Genomic DNA, 17,850 nt, shown 5'->3' on the forward strand with positions numbered 1-17,850 from the left:
TCAGTTGTGTCCAACTCTTTGCAACCCCATGGACTGCAGCACGCCAGGCCTCCCTGTCCATCACCAACTCCCGGAGTTTACATAGACTCATGTCCATCATGGCATCATTGGTGATGCCATCCAACCATCTCATCCTCTATCGTGCCTTCAATCTTGCCCAGCATCAGGGTCTTTTCAAATAAGTCAGTTCTTCACATCAGGTGGCCAAAGTATTGGAGTTTCATCTTCAACATCAGTCCTTCCAATGAACACTCAGGACTGATCTCCTTTAGGATGGACTGGTTGGATCTCCTTGCAGTCCAAGGGATTCTCAAGAGTCTTCTCCAACACCACAATTCGAAAGCATTAATTCTTCTGCACTCAGCTTTCTTTATAGTCCAACTCTCACATCTGTACATGACTACTGGAAAAACCATAGCTTTGACTAGATGGACCTTTGTTAGTAATGTCTCTGCTTTTTAATATGCTGTCTAGGTTGTTCATAGCTTCTCTTCCAAGGAGCAAGCGTCTTTTAATTTCATGGCTGCACTCACCATCTGCAGTGATTTTGGAGCCCCCAAAAATAAAGTCTGTCACTGTTTCCACTGTTGCCGCATCTATTTGCCATGAAGTGATGGGACCAGATGCCATGATCTTATTTTTCTGAACTTTTAAGCCAGCTTTTTCACTCTCCTCTTTCACCTTCATCAAGAGGCTCTTTAGTTCTTCACTTTCTGCCATAAGGGTGGTGTCATCTGCATATCTGAGGTTATTGATATTTCTCTCGGCAATTTTGATTCCAGCTTGTGCTTCATCCAGCCTGGCATTTTGCATGATGTACTCTGTATATAAGTTAAATAAGCAGGGTGACAATATACAGCCTTGACGTACTCCTTTTCCAATTAAGCAAATGAAAGAACTCAGCTGTAATTCTAGCACCTCCACTAGCTTTGTTTGTAATAATGCTTCCTAAGGCCCACTTGACTTCGGATTCCTGGATGTCTGGCACTAGGTGAGTGATCACACCATTGTGGTTATCTGGATCATGACGATCTTTTTTGTATAGTTCTTCTGTGTATTCTTGCCACCTCTTCCTAATAGCTCCTGCTTCTGTTAAGTCCATACCATTTCTGTCCTTTATTGTGCCCATCTTTGCATGAAATGTTCCCGTGGTATCTCTAATTTTCTTGAAGAGATCTCTAGTCTTTCCCATTCTGTTGTTTTCCTCTATTTCTTTACCCTGATCACTGAGGAAGGCTTTGTTATCTCTCTTTGCTATTCTTTGGAACTCTGCTTTCAAATGGGTATATCTCCTTTTCTCCTTTGCCTTTCTCTTCTCTTCTTTTCTCAGCTATTTGTAAGGCCTCTTTAGACAACCATTTTGCCTTTTTGCATTTCTTTTTCACATTCGTTTCTCACACAGCCCTATGAGACAGGCATGGTAATCCGCGTTTATAGATGAAAAAACTTAAACTCAGAGAAGTAGATTTTTAAAAAGGAAAAAAATTCACCATAGTTTCTGTCCTTACTATAGACCTTACTAGGAAGAGGGGACAATTTCTTTCTGGTGCTTTACTCAAACACCCAAGTTTATAACATATAGGTGGCAGAACGAGAAATCAAACCCGAGTCTGACTCACTAGATGGCTTAACCACTACTCAGTACATTTTAAAACCTTGTTGTAATCTTAATGTTATTGTATAAGCATCTCCCCAAGTACAGCAGCTCAGCCTGTAGATCAGTCGGGTTGCCACGACAGTGTTTACCAAACACTCACAAATGCTCAGTAGCATTCACAGATGAAGGCTTATTGTTCCCTTGTCTGAAACGGCTATGAGTTGGTCAGGTGGCTCAGCTGATCTTGGCTGGACTTGCATGTCTGGGGAACAGGTGACCTGGGCTGGCCTGGACTGGCCTGCCCCCTGTCCCCCTCAGCCCCTCCCCACACTGCAGGCTCGTGGGGCGGTGTGACTGGTGGGGACTGAAGTGCTGCAGAGAAGCAGCAGGACGTGCGAGCCCTCCTTAGGCGCAGCCTTGGAGTTGACACTGTCGCTTCTGTTACGGTCTGTCGGCCAGCGCTCGTCACAGGGCCAGCCCAGATGCGAAGGCTGGGGAAATAGACTCAGCCTGGAACTGCAAGGTCGCATGTAACAGAACACGGGGAGAGGAAGGGGCAAGACCTCTGGCCTTCAGGACACTGCTGTCTTTGCAGAGTGCTTGTTAGACCGGCCAAGAGGTTCCTGCCATTGGAATAAAGACCTCAGGGCCCAGAGTCAGCCTCAGGGTCCAGGAAGCCCGAATCCTTAGGATGTGCTTGTAGGGCCTTTATTTAATGTCAGTACCTAAAGTGGTCACTCATGATGGACCCTTGAACGTTACAGAGTCTTCTAAGTTAATTGGTTCCCTGTTACATAAGGATTCTCAGAAGCAGGGTATTTTGCAGTGAAGTGAGCCCTGATGATGGTTTTCCTCTGAAGGCAGTGGGTGCAAAGACAGTCAAAAGTGCTATTTCATACTCAAATTATGACTGTGTGGGGTCAAAGAGGTTGCTCGATTCTTATTAAGTATGTAAGAATAAGAAACACCCTATCTTCAGTTATGCTCTTTGGAGGCTTAGGCATACCTACTCTGTGACAAAAGCAGAGGCCAATCTTTGGTTTCAAGATAACTTTTAATCTCTGTCCAGATTTAAGCCCTTTGTTCCACCCTTTCCACCAGAAATCCTCCTTGGCTCTCCTAGAAATGACTTTCACTGAGATGCTTTTAGGAAAAAGAAAACTATGTCCCAGCAAACTGCAGAGTCTACACTATGGGGTTGATCCTGTCCACCCAGTTCTTTCAGAGAAAGCCCTGGAAAAATACCAAGCTCAGACTTAACAAATACACGAAAAGAGAAACAAAACATGTGATCATCTCAACAGATACTAAAAATGCATTTGAGGAAATGTATTATCATACATAATTTCTGATTTAAAAAAAAACAACAGTAACTCTCAGTGCAGTAGGGCTGGGAAGGTTGGAACTATTTTAGCTTCTCAGAAGGTTATCTACTAGGGGTCTAGAACAAAGCTTAAGGATGTAAGGCATTAAAAGTTATTTTCATTAAAGTCTGGGACAGACTCTAGCCTCATCCGTTTTACTCAGTGTTTTATGCAGAGCCTAGCCAATGCAGTGAGTTATTTTTTTTTATTTTTAAAGTAGAAATTATAAACACTGAGACAACAACTATCTCTAGAGGCAGAAAAGATTATTTACCTTGAAAACTCTGTTAGAGCTTTTAGAACTAATAAGGGAGTAAAGTGGCCTTAAAGATATAAGAAAAAGATGAAATCATAAAAATGGAGAGTATACTAAGGATATATTGAATATTTTAAAGATATCAGTTGTCCCCAAACTAACCTATGGTTTCATTCACTCGTCATTCAAAATCCCATTAATTTAGAATATAATTTAATGTATCCTGAAATTCCTATTTCTATGAGTATAAGAATACTGAAGAAAATCTTCCAAAAAGAACCATAAAGAGGGCAGAACTTGCCCTTTCAAACATCAAATCTTACTAATACCATTATATTAATCCATTTGGAAAGTATTATGTAAAGGCCCTTGCTTGTATGTTATACAAAAATAAATCATAGGTGACTCAAAATCCTAAAGTATAGTTATATTAAAGTATGCATGCTAAGTCGCTTTAGTCGTGTCCGACTCTGTGTGACCCCATAGACGGCAGCCCACCAGGCTCCTCCGTCCCTGGGATTCTCCAGGCAAGAACACTGGAGTGGGTTGCCATTTCCTTCTCCAATGCATGAAAGTGAAAAGTGAAAGTGAGGTCGCTCAGTCATGTCCGACTCTTAGCGACCCCATGGACTGCAGCCCACCAGGCTCCTCTGTCCATGGGATTTTCCAGGCAAGTGTACTGGAGTGGGGTGCCATTGCCTTCTCCATATTAAAGTATAGAGTAATATATATGTGTGTATATATGTATATATACACCCACACACATATGTACACATATATAGTGTATACATGTATATACATGTATACATGTGTGCATATAGTATGATTTGGGGATAGAGAAGATATGAAATTAGAAGCCATAAAGAAGAAATTTTTAAGATATTATTACTATATTATAGTGCAAGATCTCACCCATAGTGCAAAACTCTAAGCAAAGCTAGAAAACAAATAGTCTGGGGGAAAATATTTTCTACAGAGAAAACAGATGAAATGATTATATCCATAGTTGATATAAAATTCTTTCTATAAAGAGTGCTTACAAATGAATAAGCAACAAAATCCACTTAAAAAGGAGCAAAAAATAAGAAAAGGGTAGTATACCGGAGAAGAAATAAATACCCAATAGACATGTGAGGTGTTCAGTCTCACTACTAAGAAGGAAATGTAAATTAAACAATAGTGATATTTGTGTAGTCAGATTGGCAACATTTTAAAACTTATCATTTAATTTGTACAAAAATGAACTCTCACAAATGTTGGTGCAAGTATAAATAGATAAGACTTAGCAATGCTTTTAGACATTTAAAAATACTTGCCTTTTGTAAGAGCAATCTCACTTTTAGAAATCTCTTCTATAAAAACACTCACATACCTAAAAATGCATCAGTTGGGAAATGATTTGGTAAATTGTTATATCCAAATTTTGGGAACTACTCACCCTTTAAAAAGAACAGAGTAGTTCTGTTTGTACTAACATGGGTAATTGCATATGGTATACTGATATATAGAAAGAGTAATGTAAGACCTAGGGGTAGTCTAATCCTACAGGATTGAGAAGTTCACACTAAACAGTTAAAGGTATCCTTTGGGAAGAGCAGCAAGATGGATTGAGGGCAAGGGAGACACATTTCTGCATTTGTTGAAATTTTGCAATGAACATCTATGGTAATTTAAAAAATTAAATGATTCTTAATTTGAAAATTCTTATTAATAAAATTTTGCAAATCCACAAAAAGTAGGATAAAATAATAAAGATCCTCCCTCCTGTTACTCAGGGATACTGTTAACATTTAGTAATAAAGGGGGAAATAAACGTGTCCAACAGAGTTAATGCAGTCAAAAATATAGACAAACAAGATTATGCAAGGGTATCTTGGGAGAAGGGAGACCTGGATGTTTCTCAGGTCCTTTGCTGGGTGCTCTGCGATGCTGGGAAGCCACTGAAAGCCATTGACTCATCTGCGGTCCGGGTAGGTTTTCTCCATGCTTCAGGTAGGGCTGACCTACTTCCATTGGAAGAAAGGGCTGAAGAGAAAGAATGCAGATAAAGGTTCTGCCTCATGTGAAGTGTAATTGTTAGAATGTCCATGAATGAATGTCAGCAGCCAGCATTTCTGAGGGCCACCATTAAATGAGCAATATTCTTTATAGAAGCAGAATTCTGAAGTAGGCACACTGGGAGAAGCGGGTGGGGATAAAACAGAAGAAAGATGAAAGACCATGTGGTCAGTAGGGGAGGAGTGTGTGTGTGTGTGTGTGTGTGTGTGTGTGTGTGTGTGTGTAAAGCTTAACATGTATAAAGAAATAGAGTATAATGTTTAAATACAATGTAAGTACTTGAAGTAACTTTGAGCAATTAGATGGTAGGAGAGGGTATTTATGCCTCTGTGTGTGTGTGTGTGTGTGTGTGTGTGTGTGTGTGTTTGTATCGGGCAGGGGGAGGGGGTATGGGGTGGCTTTATTATTAAGTTCAAAGAGAGTTCCTAAAGGGAAAATAAAATACCAGTTTGAGTCAGACACGGCTCATTCTCTCAGTCAGTGTCGAGAGGCACAAGATCAAATCTGGCTTGACACCATCCACTGCAGATCTCAGCAGCCACTAGAAGCTGGAACCAAGCAGAGCCTGGCTAATGAGAATCTCCATCCTCTGCCAGTGCCTGGGGGCCCATCCCTTCCTCTCTGGCAAGCAGGATACAAAGAGAGCTCAAAGCAGAGTGAGGACCAAAAGGTCACCCAGAACATTCATTCTGCAAGCTCCCCACCAGGCCTTTCTGAAAAACAGACAAGTGTGGTTTCACAGTTTAGCCAGAAAGCAAGCCAACGGCTTTGCCCTTCAGTCCAGGGTAGGTTCTAATGGCACCCAGAGGATGTTCCACGTGACAGCCAGCCTTCAGCAGTGAAGGCAGAGGAGGACCTGGGCCAGACCCAGCTGAGGCATATCCCCTCGTGTATTCTTTGGGCGTGAAAGGGGTGACTGTAAAATTCAAGTGAAACTGGAAGTTAGGATTCAGAGCTCCCCACATAAACACTGCAGTCTGTTATCAAGTTCACGTTCACCAGTGAGACACTTTCCAAAACGCAGTCAACTTGTTGCTCTGAGGACCTTTGTGCGTTTTGGCGGCTTGGTTCGCAGCTGCCTCAGGTGGAAGTTAGAGCATCTCCACCATGTCTTTTCCATTTTGCTTGGTGTTTCTGGAGTGCACGTGTGGGTTAGGTGCAGCCTGCCGGCTCATCTCCCGTGTCCAGTCCTGTCCCCTTCAGCTCACTCCTCACACTTTCCAAACCTCAGCTCCGCCTGTTGCTTTCATGCTCAGAACCCCTCAGTGACATTCAAGGCCTCTTGAACATCCCTACTGGCCACCTTCCTGACCACATCTCTTGCACTTCTGCCTCTCTCAGTCTCGTTCTCTGACAGCCACCCAAGACTGCTCGTGGTTCCTTCAAAACCTGACCCCCTGTCTTGGGTCTGTCCCTGGATTACCTTTGTGGCTCAGTTCTCTGTGTAGAGATGCAGCTACGCCAAGCATCCTCTCTTGGAAGTGTTCCCTGGCCTCTTTGTGTTGTGTCCTGTCCTCCGCTCTCTGCAAGCATGTGTGGTTTCCTTTCACCCCTTCACTATATCTTACTGGCTGGTTTTAATCTGATTCCCTGACTCACTTGGAAGAAACCTTAAAGGTGAAAAAAACAAGGTACCTGCCACAGAGTTGGTGCTTCGGGATTACATTATAGGAAGGGATGAACGTGTGCATTTTTTAATTTAGCTTGTGAATATGTGTACGTGGGTCTTTGTTTCCCCCTATCTGACACACGAGTAAAGTGTTCAGCCTGCTGTGCCTCAGGGGGGATGTTGGGGTCACATTTAAGTGAGCTTAAGACTCTTCACCTCGTCCTGAGTGTCATCAAGTAGACGGCAGTTGATAGCCCACTCCTGGGCTTCCATAGAGGGCTCACGAACTAAAGCTCCTGTGCTGTTCCAGGCCAGCTGCTGCCAGCCAACCGCAATACTCCGAGCCCCATCGACCCCGACACCATCCAGGTGCCGGTGGGCTACGAGCCGGACCCAGCCGACCTCGCCCTCTCCAGCATCCCCGGCCAGGAGATGTTTGACCCTCGCAAACGCAAGTTCTCCGAGGAAGAGCTGAAGCCACAACCCATGATTAAGAAAGCGCGCAAAGTCTTCATCCCGGACGACCTGAAGGTAAACGGGAACTGGTAACTAGGCTGTGGGCAAGTGGAGAGCAGGGTCGAGAGAGGCCAAGACTGATAATTTTCGGCCCCATTTTTCAGCACGTGACAAGGCTGGTTGCTTCCTTTCTGGGTGTCTTCTGTACTATGCCTTTCGTATCTTGATAATGTACAGAAATAAGGAAAAGCAATAAAATGAAGTACTTTGCATCCCATGAAGGAAGCAAGCCCACTGCTATCTGCAAGGAAACCCATAAAAGCCTAGTAAAGTCAAATCTGGATCTTTCAAGGTTGGAAAGGGGAAAAAAAAAATATTGGGAAGGATACCTAGACCTCAGAGTCTTCAAGGGTTACCTTTCCTTTGGGAGTTTAATGCTAATTAACTGCTGCCAGTTCTCTGTAGGCCTCAGGGAGTAACAGCGAGACAGGACCTCTCTCCACATTGCCAACCTTGGATGCCAGGGTGGGATGTTGTTAAGGAAGCTGGGGCGTTTCCTGACCCTATTTATAAGTAATGTTGACTCTGCATCTCACGTAGTGATCACTTGAGTATCTCAACAAAAGGTTAATTTGGGGTTCTTTTTTCTCTACTGTGTTGAAGGGACACATTATTTATAAAGGAAAATAGATTTACCTTAGGAAATCAGATGCAACTTAAACAAAATTAATCCGACACCTTTATGATACCTTAGGAAGATAATTCTTTCTAAAATTATGCCATGCCTACTGATACCAAAATAGAACCATTTTTGATTAGCCATTGCTTAGAATTGTCTGTGTTTATGCTGCTTTCTAATCATATGAACAATAGAGATGTGATTGTATACATTCAAGGCATTGGAAGCAGGCATAATTAGGTCTTTTCTAACTTCTCAAACCTAAACATGGTTCACATGAAGAGAACTCCTGTTGGGAAAATAGGGAGTTTGGGACATTATTCTGGAACCACTGTAGACCAGTTATGCCTGCTTTTCAGACCTAAAGAGCACTGGAAGAAAACATGCCTGCAGATTTGTCACTGCTGTCATCCAGCACCTGAGATCACCTGCAGTGATGCAGGATCATAAAATATCCGAGGTGAAGGGGACCTCAGAGGCTCATTAGATCAAAGTGGTCATGGCACCACTGAGGAAATGGAGATAAAGGAAAGTGAAGGTGAGCCCTGGTAGTTAGAACAAGACCCAGCCGGGTCCCCAAGTCTGCTAGCTTCCAGAAACATCACTGCAGCGTGTGGCCCCGACAGGAGCTACAACAAGGACCTCCAATAACTGTCATCCTCAATAACTGTCAGACTCAAAGGAGGAAAGTGCATAGTAAACACACCAGAAGATAGAGACTAGTCAGGGAACTGATGGTTAGACAAAGACAGAATAAGAAAAGGGCCCCTGGGATTAGGTCCTGGGCAGTTTAAGTACCTTCTTTCAATGGATGCTTTTCCTCACCTTGTGTTCTTAGTCATCCAATTCTCTGTATTGTAGAACTGGCTTCTTAAACTAAACCAGGGAGCCCATTCAGCATGGATGTCCTCTTGAGTGGAGGCAAGTTTGAAGAGGTGCTGCTATATAGTAGATAAAACCTCTAGCCAGACTTGCACAGTCTCCGAATTTACAAGTTTAAAGCAAGGAGCAAGCTGCTTTAATTACCCAGGTAACCTTGGCAACAGAGGCCACGTGAACATCGCTGTGCTGGAATTATACATGTTACCGCCACCGCGGCTGGACGTGGCCTTTCCACGTGCCAGTGTGGGGAACAGGCAAGAACGTTCTCCTGCCAGGGGTCTCTGGATTCCTTCAGTTGAGAGCAAAGCCTCAGGCCCCAGACCAGGAGCACGGGTGAAACAGGACGCAGAACTCTAAGGTGTTTCTTGTGCAGCAGGAGGACTGAGCTGGGGCAGGTGGGAGCCACATGTGCGGCCTCCAGCGCTGGCTGAGCAGACTGAGTGCGTGAAGTGGCCCTCACTGCCTGCACTTCCTCTCTGGAGCCATTCATCTGGGTTAGCAGGCGTCTCGCCCCCACCCAGGAAGATGAAGGGGTAGCATACTGGTTCCTAACTGAGAATCAGTTTAATCGCCTTGGTGTCTTTCAAAGACCCATTCATTCACTTGACAAATATTTTTCAAATGCTAGTGTCTGCCAAGTCAGGGCCTGGGGATTCAGAGGTGACCTACTACTGACATTGTTCCTACCCCCGAGTGAGAAAAAGGGAGTGCTGATATGTCAGGAGAGGCCTGCTGAGTGGAGGTGGCATCAAACACAGACCCTCAAGAAGATGGGACTGGACTGAGGGTGCTTTGCCAGGTGGTGGTGCCTCGGGAACCAGATGGCATCTGACCCTGGGAGGTAGAGGGAAAGGGCACAGGTGATGTATCAGCCCCGATCAATACTTCTGCATCCCACTCCCATTCTGAGGTAACAGAGCGGGGAAGGCTGGTTTTGTTGTCGGGGACAGCCCTCCTTCCATCATTCCTGCCTCCTGTGTCCCCTGCTCCATTCCTACTCCCAGCTCCCCTCCAACCTGAGATGGTCCACATTTCACACCTTGGCTCGCTCATCTGTTCATGTGCACAGGAGGCTGGGAAATGAAAGTACCTCAGAAGTGAAAAGAGCTCAGAAATCGGTTGTTACACTGAGGTCAGCTGGTGACTCCCCTGGTCCTTAAGACCTGATCCCAAACCTCCAAGGCCTGTGGTGGTACCCCTTCTCCATCCCCCTGAAAACACAGCTTCTTCAATTTCCCAGGGCCTTGTTCTCCCAACTCCCTGGCCCCCGTGTGCAACTTCTGATACATCCTAAGTTAGTCCCTCTTTCAGATCATCTTGGAAACCACACTTCAGCGAACACTGATGAGAGTGGTAGATTTCCTGATTTACCAAGGGCGTGGATCTGGGGCTTACTAACATAGACAACATCCATCAGAACTGGAGGTTTCACTGTTAATGTGCCATAGACCCTCTCACCCCACGGAGCCTTAGGCTCTCTTAGCTCCTCCCAGCTTCTTTCCAGCCAGCTGGCCTGGCCTCTCTCCTCTTCCTCCAGCTCCCCACACCCTTTTCCCAATGGCAAGCAACAAATCCTGCCCCATGGTTTCCAAAGGGTAGCCTCCTAAGAATTCTTCGGCCATTATGAAGATCATGTTTTTCACTTTGTTATATATTATTATGAAATGTATAGTAATCTGGGAGTGCTTTATAAATAAGAGAACAATACTAGCTTGTGAAAGGCAGACAGAAGGTGCCTGCACTGACTTTGTCTCACACCTCCTGTCTGCTGGGCAGTGTTGGCTGAGGGTAAAGGGCAAGGATGGGGCAGACCACTGACCTTGCAACTTGCTTGGAGACTTGCCCTCAAACCATGTGACCTCCTCCAATGCCAAATACCCCTTGGAATCCTGGGGCAGGGTAAGAACTGACCTCACTCACTTATTCTGGGTGGTACTAACTGCGGGTATTAGCATTGCTAGGATTGAGGAATTTACTATTGCAATGTGTTGAAAAAAAGGGGTTGCAAAACCCACCTGGTGGCATCATAAATGGAAGAAGACTTACATTTCTTAATGCTTCTAGGAAGGTTTTCCCTTTTTTGGCAGAGAGAGCAGTGATGGGGGAAAAAGGGGACTGTTTTCAAGTCGACCACAATCAAACATCACTCAGGCTAAGAAGGCCTAGTTAACAAACAGTTAAACAAAAAAAGTTATAGTAAATTATTTAAATGCTAGCCATGAATAAGAACTTATTAATCAGTGGCCAAGTGGAACTTTATTGTTTGTTTTTAATTGCCAAAGTATACATGCCATTATAGAATATTCTAATAGTTCAGAAGGACATAAAAACTCAAAGATCCTACCTTCTTCAATTTCCCTTCTGAAGGCACCACTTTTAATAGCTGGGTATAAATCTTTCTGGATTTATACTATTTCTGAATATATATTATTACTTAAAAAAAAAAAAACAAAACGAAGTGGGATGAGAACCTATTGATCTGCAAATTGCCACTGTTTCTGCCTACACAGTGATATGTCTCTAGCATCTTTCTGATTCAGCAGGATCATTATTTTTAATAGTTGTGTGACTCTATCATGATGTAGTTATCAAAACTCCTACTGATAATTGAGAGGGGAGGGGTTGCCCATTTTTTTCAATTTCGGACAGTTCAGTTCAGTCACTCAGTCGTGTCCAACTCTTTGCAACCCCATGAACCGCAGCACCCCAGGCCTCCCTGTCCATCACCAACTCCTGGAGTTTACCCAAACTCATGTCCATTGAGTGAGTGATGCCATCCAACCATCTCATCCTCTGTCGTCCCCTTCTCCTCCCACCATCAATCTTTCCCAGCATCAGGGTTCTTTCCAATGAGTCAGCTCTTCACATCAGGTGGCCAAAGTATTGGAGTTTCAGCTTCAGCATCAGTCCTTCCAATGAACACCCAGGACTGGTCTCCTTTAGGATGGACTGGTTGGATCTCCTTGCAGTCCAAGGGACTCTCAAGAGTCTTCTCCAACACCACAGTTCAAAAGCATCAGTTCTTTGGCACTCAGCTTTCTTCACAGTCCAACTCTCTCATCCATACATGACTACTGGAAAAACCATAGCCTTGACTAGACAGACCTTTGTTGGCAAAGTAATGTCTGCTTTTTAATATGCTGTCTAGGTTGGTCATAACTTTTCTTCCAAGGAGAAAGCATCTTTTAATTTCATGGCTGCAATCACCATCTGCGGACAACACTTTAGTAAAAACAAGCCCTTGTGTGCGCAGGTTGAGTGAGGAGTGCCCTAGGGAGACAGCCCAGTGACACTGCTAGGTCGTCTTCCAGCAGATACCGTACCAGCTTATCTCGGAAAGAACGCGTGCCCAGGGAAGGAAGGGGTTGAACAAAGAGAAGGAATTCGGCCTGTCCTTCGGGGGTGCAGGGCCTGCACCCCACTTGGCGGGCTTGCGCTCTGCCTGGCGGGAGAGGTGGCCCGACGGCGGGCCAGGCCAGGGAGGGAGGCCCGGGCGGCCGCGCTCTGACGCATCGTGTGTCTCCCGGCAGGACGACAAGTACTGGGCGCGGCGCCGGAAGAACAACATGGCGGCCAAGCGCTCGCGGGATGCGCGGCGCCTCAAGGAGAACCAGATCGCCATTCGTGCGTCCTTCCTGGAGAAGGAGAACTCGGCGCTGCGCCAGGAGGTGGCGGACCTGCGCAAGGAGCTGGGCAAGTGCAAGAACATCCTGGCTAAGTACGAGGCCCGGCATGGGCCCCTGTAGGTGGGCGGCGGGCGGCCGCGGCCCGGACAGGCCTTCACCGCAGCGACCGACCTTTCTGACATCAGCACTTTACCAGACGCAGCAACACGACGGACTCACGTTTTGGGGTGTGTGTGTGTGTGTGTGTTTGTGCTCCTGTGTGGTCAGCGCGGTGTGTGTGTGTGTGTGTGTTTGTGCCCCTGTGTGGTCAGCGAGTGTGTGTGCGCGCTCGTACATCCCTTTGCGCCCGCCATTTTGAAACGAAAGGTGCCATGTTTTTACTGGACTGAGGAGACCGCGCGGGTTTCCTGGTCCTTGCCCCCTCACCCCACTCCCGCCCTTTCCTGTGGCTTCATGTGTGCTCCTGCCCACTCTTTCAGGACCTTCTCGGGTTCACTAAGAAGGGCCCTGCTGAAATAGTAGATCTCGGTTTTCAAGACCACAGGCTCTTGTTTCTGTTTAATCTGTAAGTTACCATGCTAATAAGGTGCACAGAGTAATTTAGCACTACACTGCAGCTCCATTCAGTTATAGGTTGCTTTCCTCTCTTCTTAAGTTTTGGTGATAATCGTCTTCAAATTCAAAGTGCTGTTTAGATTTACTAGATCCCATATTTACTTAACTGCTCTCTACTAAGTTTCCTTTTAACTCTACCAACTCCAGCGAGTAAGAGTACTCTTATAGAACACAGAGTGTGTTTTTGCACTGTCTGTACCTAAAGCAATAATCCTATTGTACGCTAGAGCATGCTGCCTGAGTATTACTAGTGGAAGTAGGATATTTTCCCTACCTGAGAATTTCACTGTCTTTTAAAAAGCAAAAATTACAGTAATGTATTTGAGCATGCCCAGAACATCCCCAGGACCGGGAAGCAGAGGGAAACGCCAGGTCTAAGAACAAGGGGTTAACTTATCAGTGTACAGCCAAAAAATGCATCTTGGAACAGCTTTTGACATTGATGTGTTTGCTTTTGTTTTCTCTCTTTTCCCATGCTCCCAACCCCAATTTTCTAGTTAACTTTTTCGACATCCCTCTTGATATTCAATACAATTCAATTACTTAAGATTCAGTTTTCCCCATTTTTTGGTAATGTATATATTTTTGTGAATTATACCTTGTTGTTTTAAAAAATCAGTTAAGTTAATAAGTTGATGTTTCGTAAAACCCCTTTTTCTTAGTGGTGTCATATTTGAATGCTTCATAAATTAATGATTCTGGAGCTTATGTTTCTTATTCTCTGTTTTCTTTTGAACGTATGTGCTCTTATTAAGTGGACTTCTGAAAAATGAATGTAAAAGACACTGGTGTATCTCCAAAGGGGATGGTGTTGTCACAAACTGTGGTTAATCCGATCAATTTAAGTGTTTACTGTAGACCAAAAGGAGAGATTATTAAATTGTTTAATGTTTATACAGAGTAATTATAGGAAGTTCTTTTTGTACAGTATTTTTCAGATATAAATACTGACGATGTATTTTGGAAGACATATATTATATATAGCAAAGAGAAAAGGAAAACTATTCCATGTTTTAAAATTATATAGCAAAGATATATATTCATCAATGTTGTACAGAGAAGTGCTTGGGGGTTTTTGAAGTCTTAAATATTTTAATTTTGTCACTGACACATCAGCATGTTTTCTGCTTTAAATTAAAATTTTACAACAGTATCGAAGCTTGCTGTGACGAATTCTGCTCTAAAATATCTAAGGAGTTTTCTTATTTCCTATTAGGTCTCAGAAAGAAAACCCAAAACCACAAAATGGATGTTAGTCAAATATTTATTGGATGATACAGTGATTTTTAGGAAAAGCATCTGCCACAGAAATGTTCACTTCAAAATTATGAGTTTCTAAAAATGAATATCACTGCAAGCATCCCCCAAAATTCTGTTCTCCTCTGTGGGCACATGCATCTTACACAGTATAAGGTTAATATCGGTGCTATGTGTATGATTTATAATTTGATAGCTGTCTTGACTTTAAAGGTGATTGTTCTTTTGTTTCACTAACTTGTGTTAAGAGATTTTGCTGTTGTTGTAAAGAAACATTTTCTGCAAGATTAAAATACCCTTTTATCAGTGGGATTTTGTAGTTTCCTGTGTCCAGAGTATGTGATTCTTTAATGACCTTTATTGGTTCTTTAATGGTGATCTCCTTATCAATCTGTTAGCAATGCTTCTCTCTTACTGTTATAGTCTTGGGGAATCTGAATAGTGGAATATTCCTACAGATATCCCTTTTTATCTGAAGCTACAGATTATGATGGGAGATGGACGCATATTGGAATTGAAATGACTTTGTTTGGGTAAATAACTAATAAAATAAACAAAACCTCTATCAAACTTAAGCAGAACTGAATTAATAGTATTCAGAGACACAAGTAAGCATGGAGTTGGCCTTTTTATAGGTAAAGAGACTAACTGCAGCAGAATTGTTAAATAGTTCAATGTCTAGCAAGAAAGCTGGAGAAGTATTGAAGGATTGTACTGAAGACAATCCAAATTCATTGAAGTTTAAAATGGTAACTGAAAAAACTGTATTTGAGTACTAGTCTTTCTGAAATTAGGTTGCTTGTATCTGATGAGCATCACAGATGTTTTCTGCAGAAGAAATTTAAAGATCATAATAAAACTTAGTCTTTGGCGTGCCAGGGGAGGTTTCAGAAACCTACCTCGTTTTAAATTTTTTAAAGCTTTGGAGTCTGTACAGGTGCCTTATATGTAGGTCATTGTCACCACACACAAGCACTCAACCCCTGAACTCACTGCCTTCTGTCCAGGGCAGTCAGCTAGTAAATAAAGCAGTCCTGCTAAATGACATGAGAAGGCATGGCCTGATTTGGAATGACTTGGATCATCCAGGGTCAGATGAGTTCCGCAGACTGCAGCTATTAAAAGAGTCCTGTTGTCATTTTTCACCTTTTCATCATAAGCATCTTTCAGAGATTAATTACTTGGCCATTAAAAATGAATCCAAATCATATTATGCCAACATCATTTAGACATGATTTGGAATGAGCAGCCTAGGACTTCTTGACAAGGTCACATCCTCCTTTTGACTGGACTTGCAAAGAAAGGCAAAAATTGAACAGCCTATGGTTCTGCTTGTGCCACCTGGAGGACATAGGTAGGGAATGGGAGGGCTGTAAGTGATCACTTCCTCCTCTTGAGAAAGTGGACGCTTTTGACCATTCCAAAACCCACAGTGAGCAGGATAGTGACAGGCCTTTCATCTTCACATATGACAGGCCGCTGTGAAACCATCGTTTGAAGCAGAAAGACCGTTTGCTTCATGAGCATGCAGATGGAATTCTAGCACTGGGTGGAGAGGAAGCAGTGCTAGAAAGCCCAGAGGTTCCTTCCAACTTACCGGTTTTGTGAGGAACTCAATTCTAAATATATGTTTGAAAGGTCTTGAGTCTGTTTGGAGAAGAGTCAATAAGAATTTTAAGTAGAGTCACTCCCACCCCCATCCCAAATTAAAACAAAGGTCATTCTGTAAAATGCAAAGGAGTTTGCCTCCCTTATTCCTAAAGTTCCTTTTAGGAAAACTTAATTCGTGTTAATCAGAGCAGTTCCAGAAGGTGATAGACACCTGCTCTCAGTCTGCCAGCTTCCTGCTAAGGGCTCCTAGGCCCCCACTGAGGAGGCTAAGATCTCCTCTAGGTTTTCTCTACAATTAATGCCATTTTTTAAATGAGCAAAGCCATGTTTTTAATCATGATGCATTGGATTTGGCAACTAAAGGCAGTACATTTTGCTGAGGGCTAAGTGTATGTAGAGGAGTGTATGTGTGTGTGTGTGTGTGTGTGTGTGTGTGTGAGAGTAGTTAAGGCATAAAATCTTTCATGTGGAGCACCTTACCAAACGTAACAATAATCACCATTATCCTTTTGGCAACACCACAAAGATTGCATCTGTTAAACAGGTACAAGTTCACTTGATGTCAGTGTGTTTGTACACCATGGTTTTGGTTGCTGTTTATGCTGTTAAGTCCAAAACTTTGTCTGTTATTCTTAATGTTTAATAAAATTTGAATTGTTTCCTGTCTTTCATGTATTTTTGTTGATAGTCTGCTGGAAATCGGATTCTATTCCCAATTCTATCACCAAGAAGCCATTGACAGATTAATTACATAGATGATTAATAATATAATTAGTGAGAAATTAACATTTATTGGGTACTTACATGTCAGACCCAGTGCTAAACACTTGCAAGGAATATTTAATCCCACATTAACCTCATGAGATAGGGACAATTGTTATCTCCGTTTATGGAAGAGAAGGTAGAAGCTTGGAGAGGTTATGTAGCTGGTAGAAGTGACAGCAATGAGTTCTGGTTCATTAGATGGGCATTATTTAGAGTGGTGTTCCCCTAAAACCAATCCAAAGGCTGTTTTCTGGTCATATATTTGAGAATCATCTGGAAACATATTACTAGACCACAGACTCAGTGATTCTGAATCAGTACATCTGGGATAGAGCCTGGAAATCTGAATTGCTTAAAGACTCCCAGCTAACTTGTATGTGTGGCCAAGTAACTGGAGCCCAAGGATTTACAGACTTGACCTTCATCTGAGTTCATGACCTTGGGGGAATCCATGTAGAAGCTTCAAAACTTCTGTAATTACCTGGAATTGCATGCAACTTTTTGTACATAAACAATTTTCTGTAGAGGGGATCCATGGCTTCCCACCCCACACAGGAATCTGTGCTGCAAGATGGAATAAAAAATCCCTGATTTACAGGAGAGGTGATGTAGTGTGGTGGTTCCCAGCCCAGGCAACCCATTAGAGTCACCTGGGAAGCTCAGAATACTGCTGCTGTGTGGGCCACAGCCTCAGCCAAGGAGCTCAGCATCTCTGGCAGAAGAGAAAGGGCTCCAGTGAGGAGCCCAGTGATTCAGAGCTGTCACTTCATAGGTGTGTGACCTTGAACAGCCACGGAGCATTTTTAATCTCCTCCTCTGTGAGATGAACTTCCACTCTCCATCCCTGGGGGTCATGGGGAGAACTAATGACATAACAAATGCATAGTCTGGCTCATTGTCAGCCCTCAGTAAATAACTGCCATGGGGACCCAGGGAGTCGAATGTGTGCCTGGAGCACTTTTTCCAATTCAGTATTTCAGACCATTCGTTCCTCCAAAGAAGGCAGAAAACAATTCTGTGCAGAAGAAGGGGCAGGTGGCTGGTGGGGAGGGAAATCGTGACGCCCCAGCATGGG

The 17,850-nt window shown here is 43.6% G+C and overlaps 1 protein-coding gene across 6 annotated transcripts in view; it reads left to right on the top strand.

Moving 5' to 3' along the window:
• The window catches only part of HLF (HLF transcription factor, PAR bZIP family member), a 54,157-nt gene extending 37,481 nt beyond the window's left edge, over positions 1-16,676 (top strand). For all 6 annotated transcript variants that reach the window (XM_061390005.1, XM_061390008.1, XM_061390007.1 and 3 more), the window contains 2 exons: positions 7,195-7,415; positions 12,432-16,676. In XM_061390005.1, coding sequence (XP_061245989.1) covers positions 7,195-7,415; positions 12,432-12,647 — 437 coding nt within the window. In that variant the 3' untranslated portion in view covers positions 12,648-16,676. The remainder of the gene's footprint in view (positions 1-7,194; positions 7,416-12,431) is intronic.
• The last annotated feature ends 1,174 nt before the right edge of the window (positions 16,677-17,850 follow it).

Source organism: Bos javanicus, chromosome 19, assembly GCF_032452875.1.
Source record: "Bos javanicus breed banteng chromosome 19, ARS-OSU_banteng_1.0, whole genome shotgun sequence".
Taxonomy (NCBI): Eukaryota; Metazoa; Chordata; class Mammalia; order Artiodactyla; family Bovidae; genus Bos; species Bos javanicus.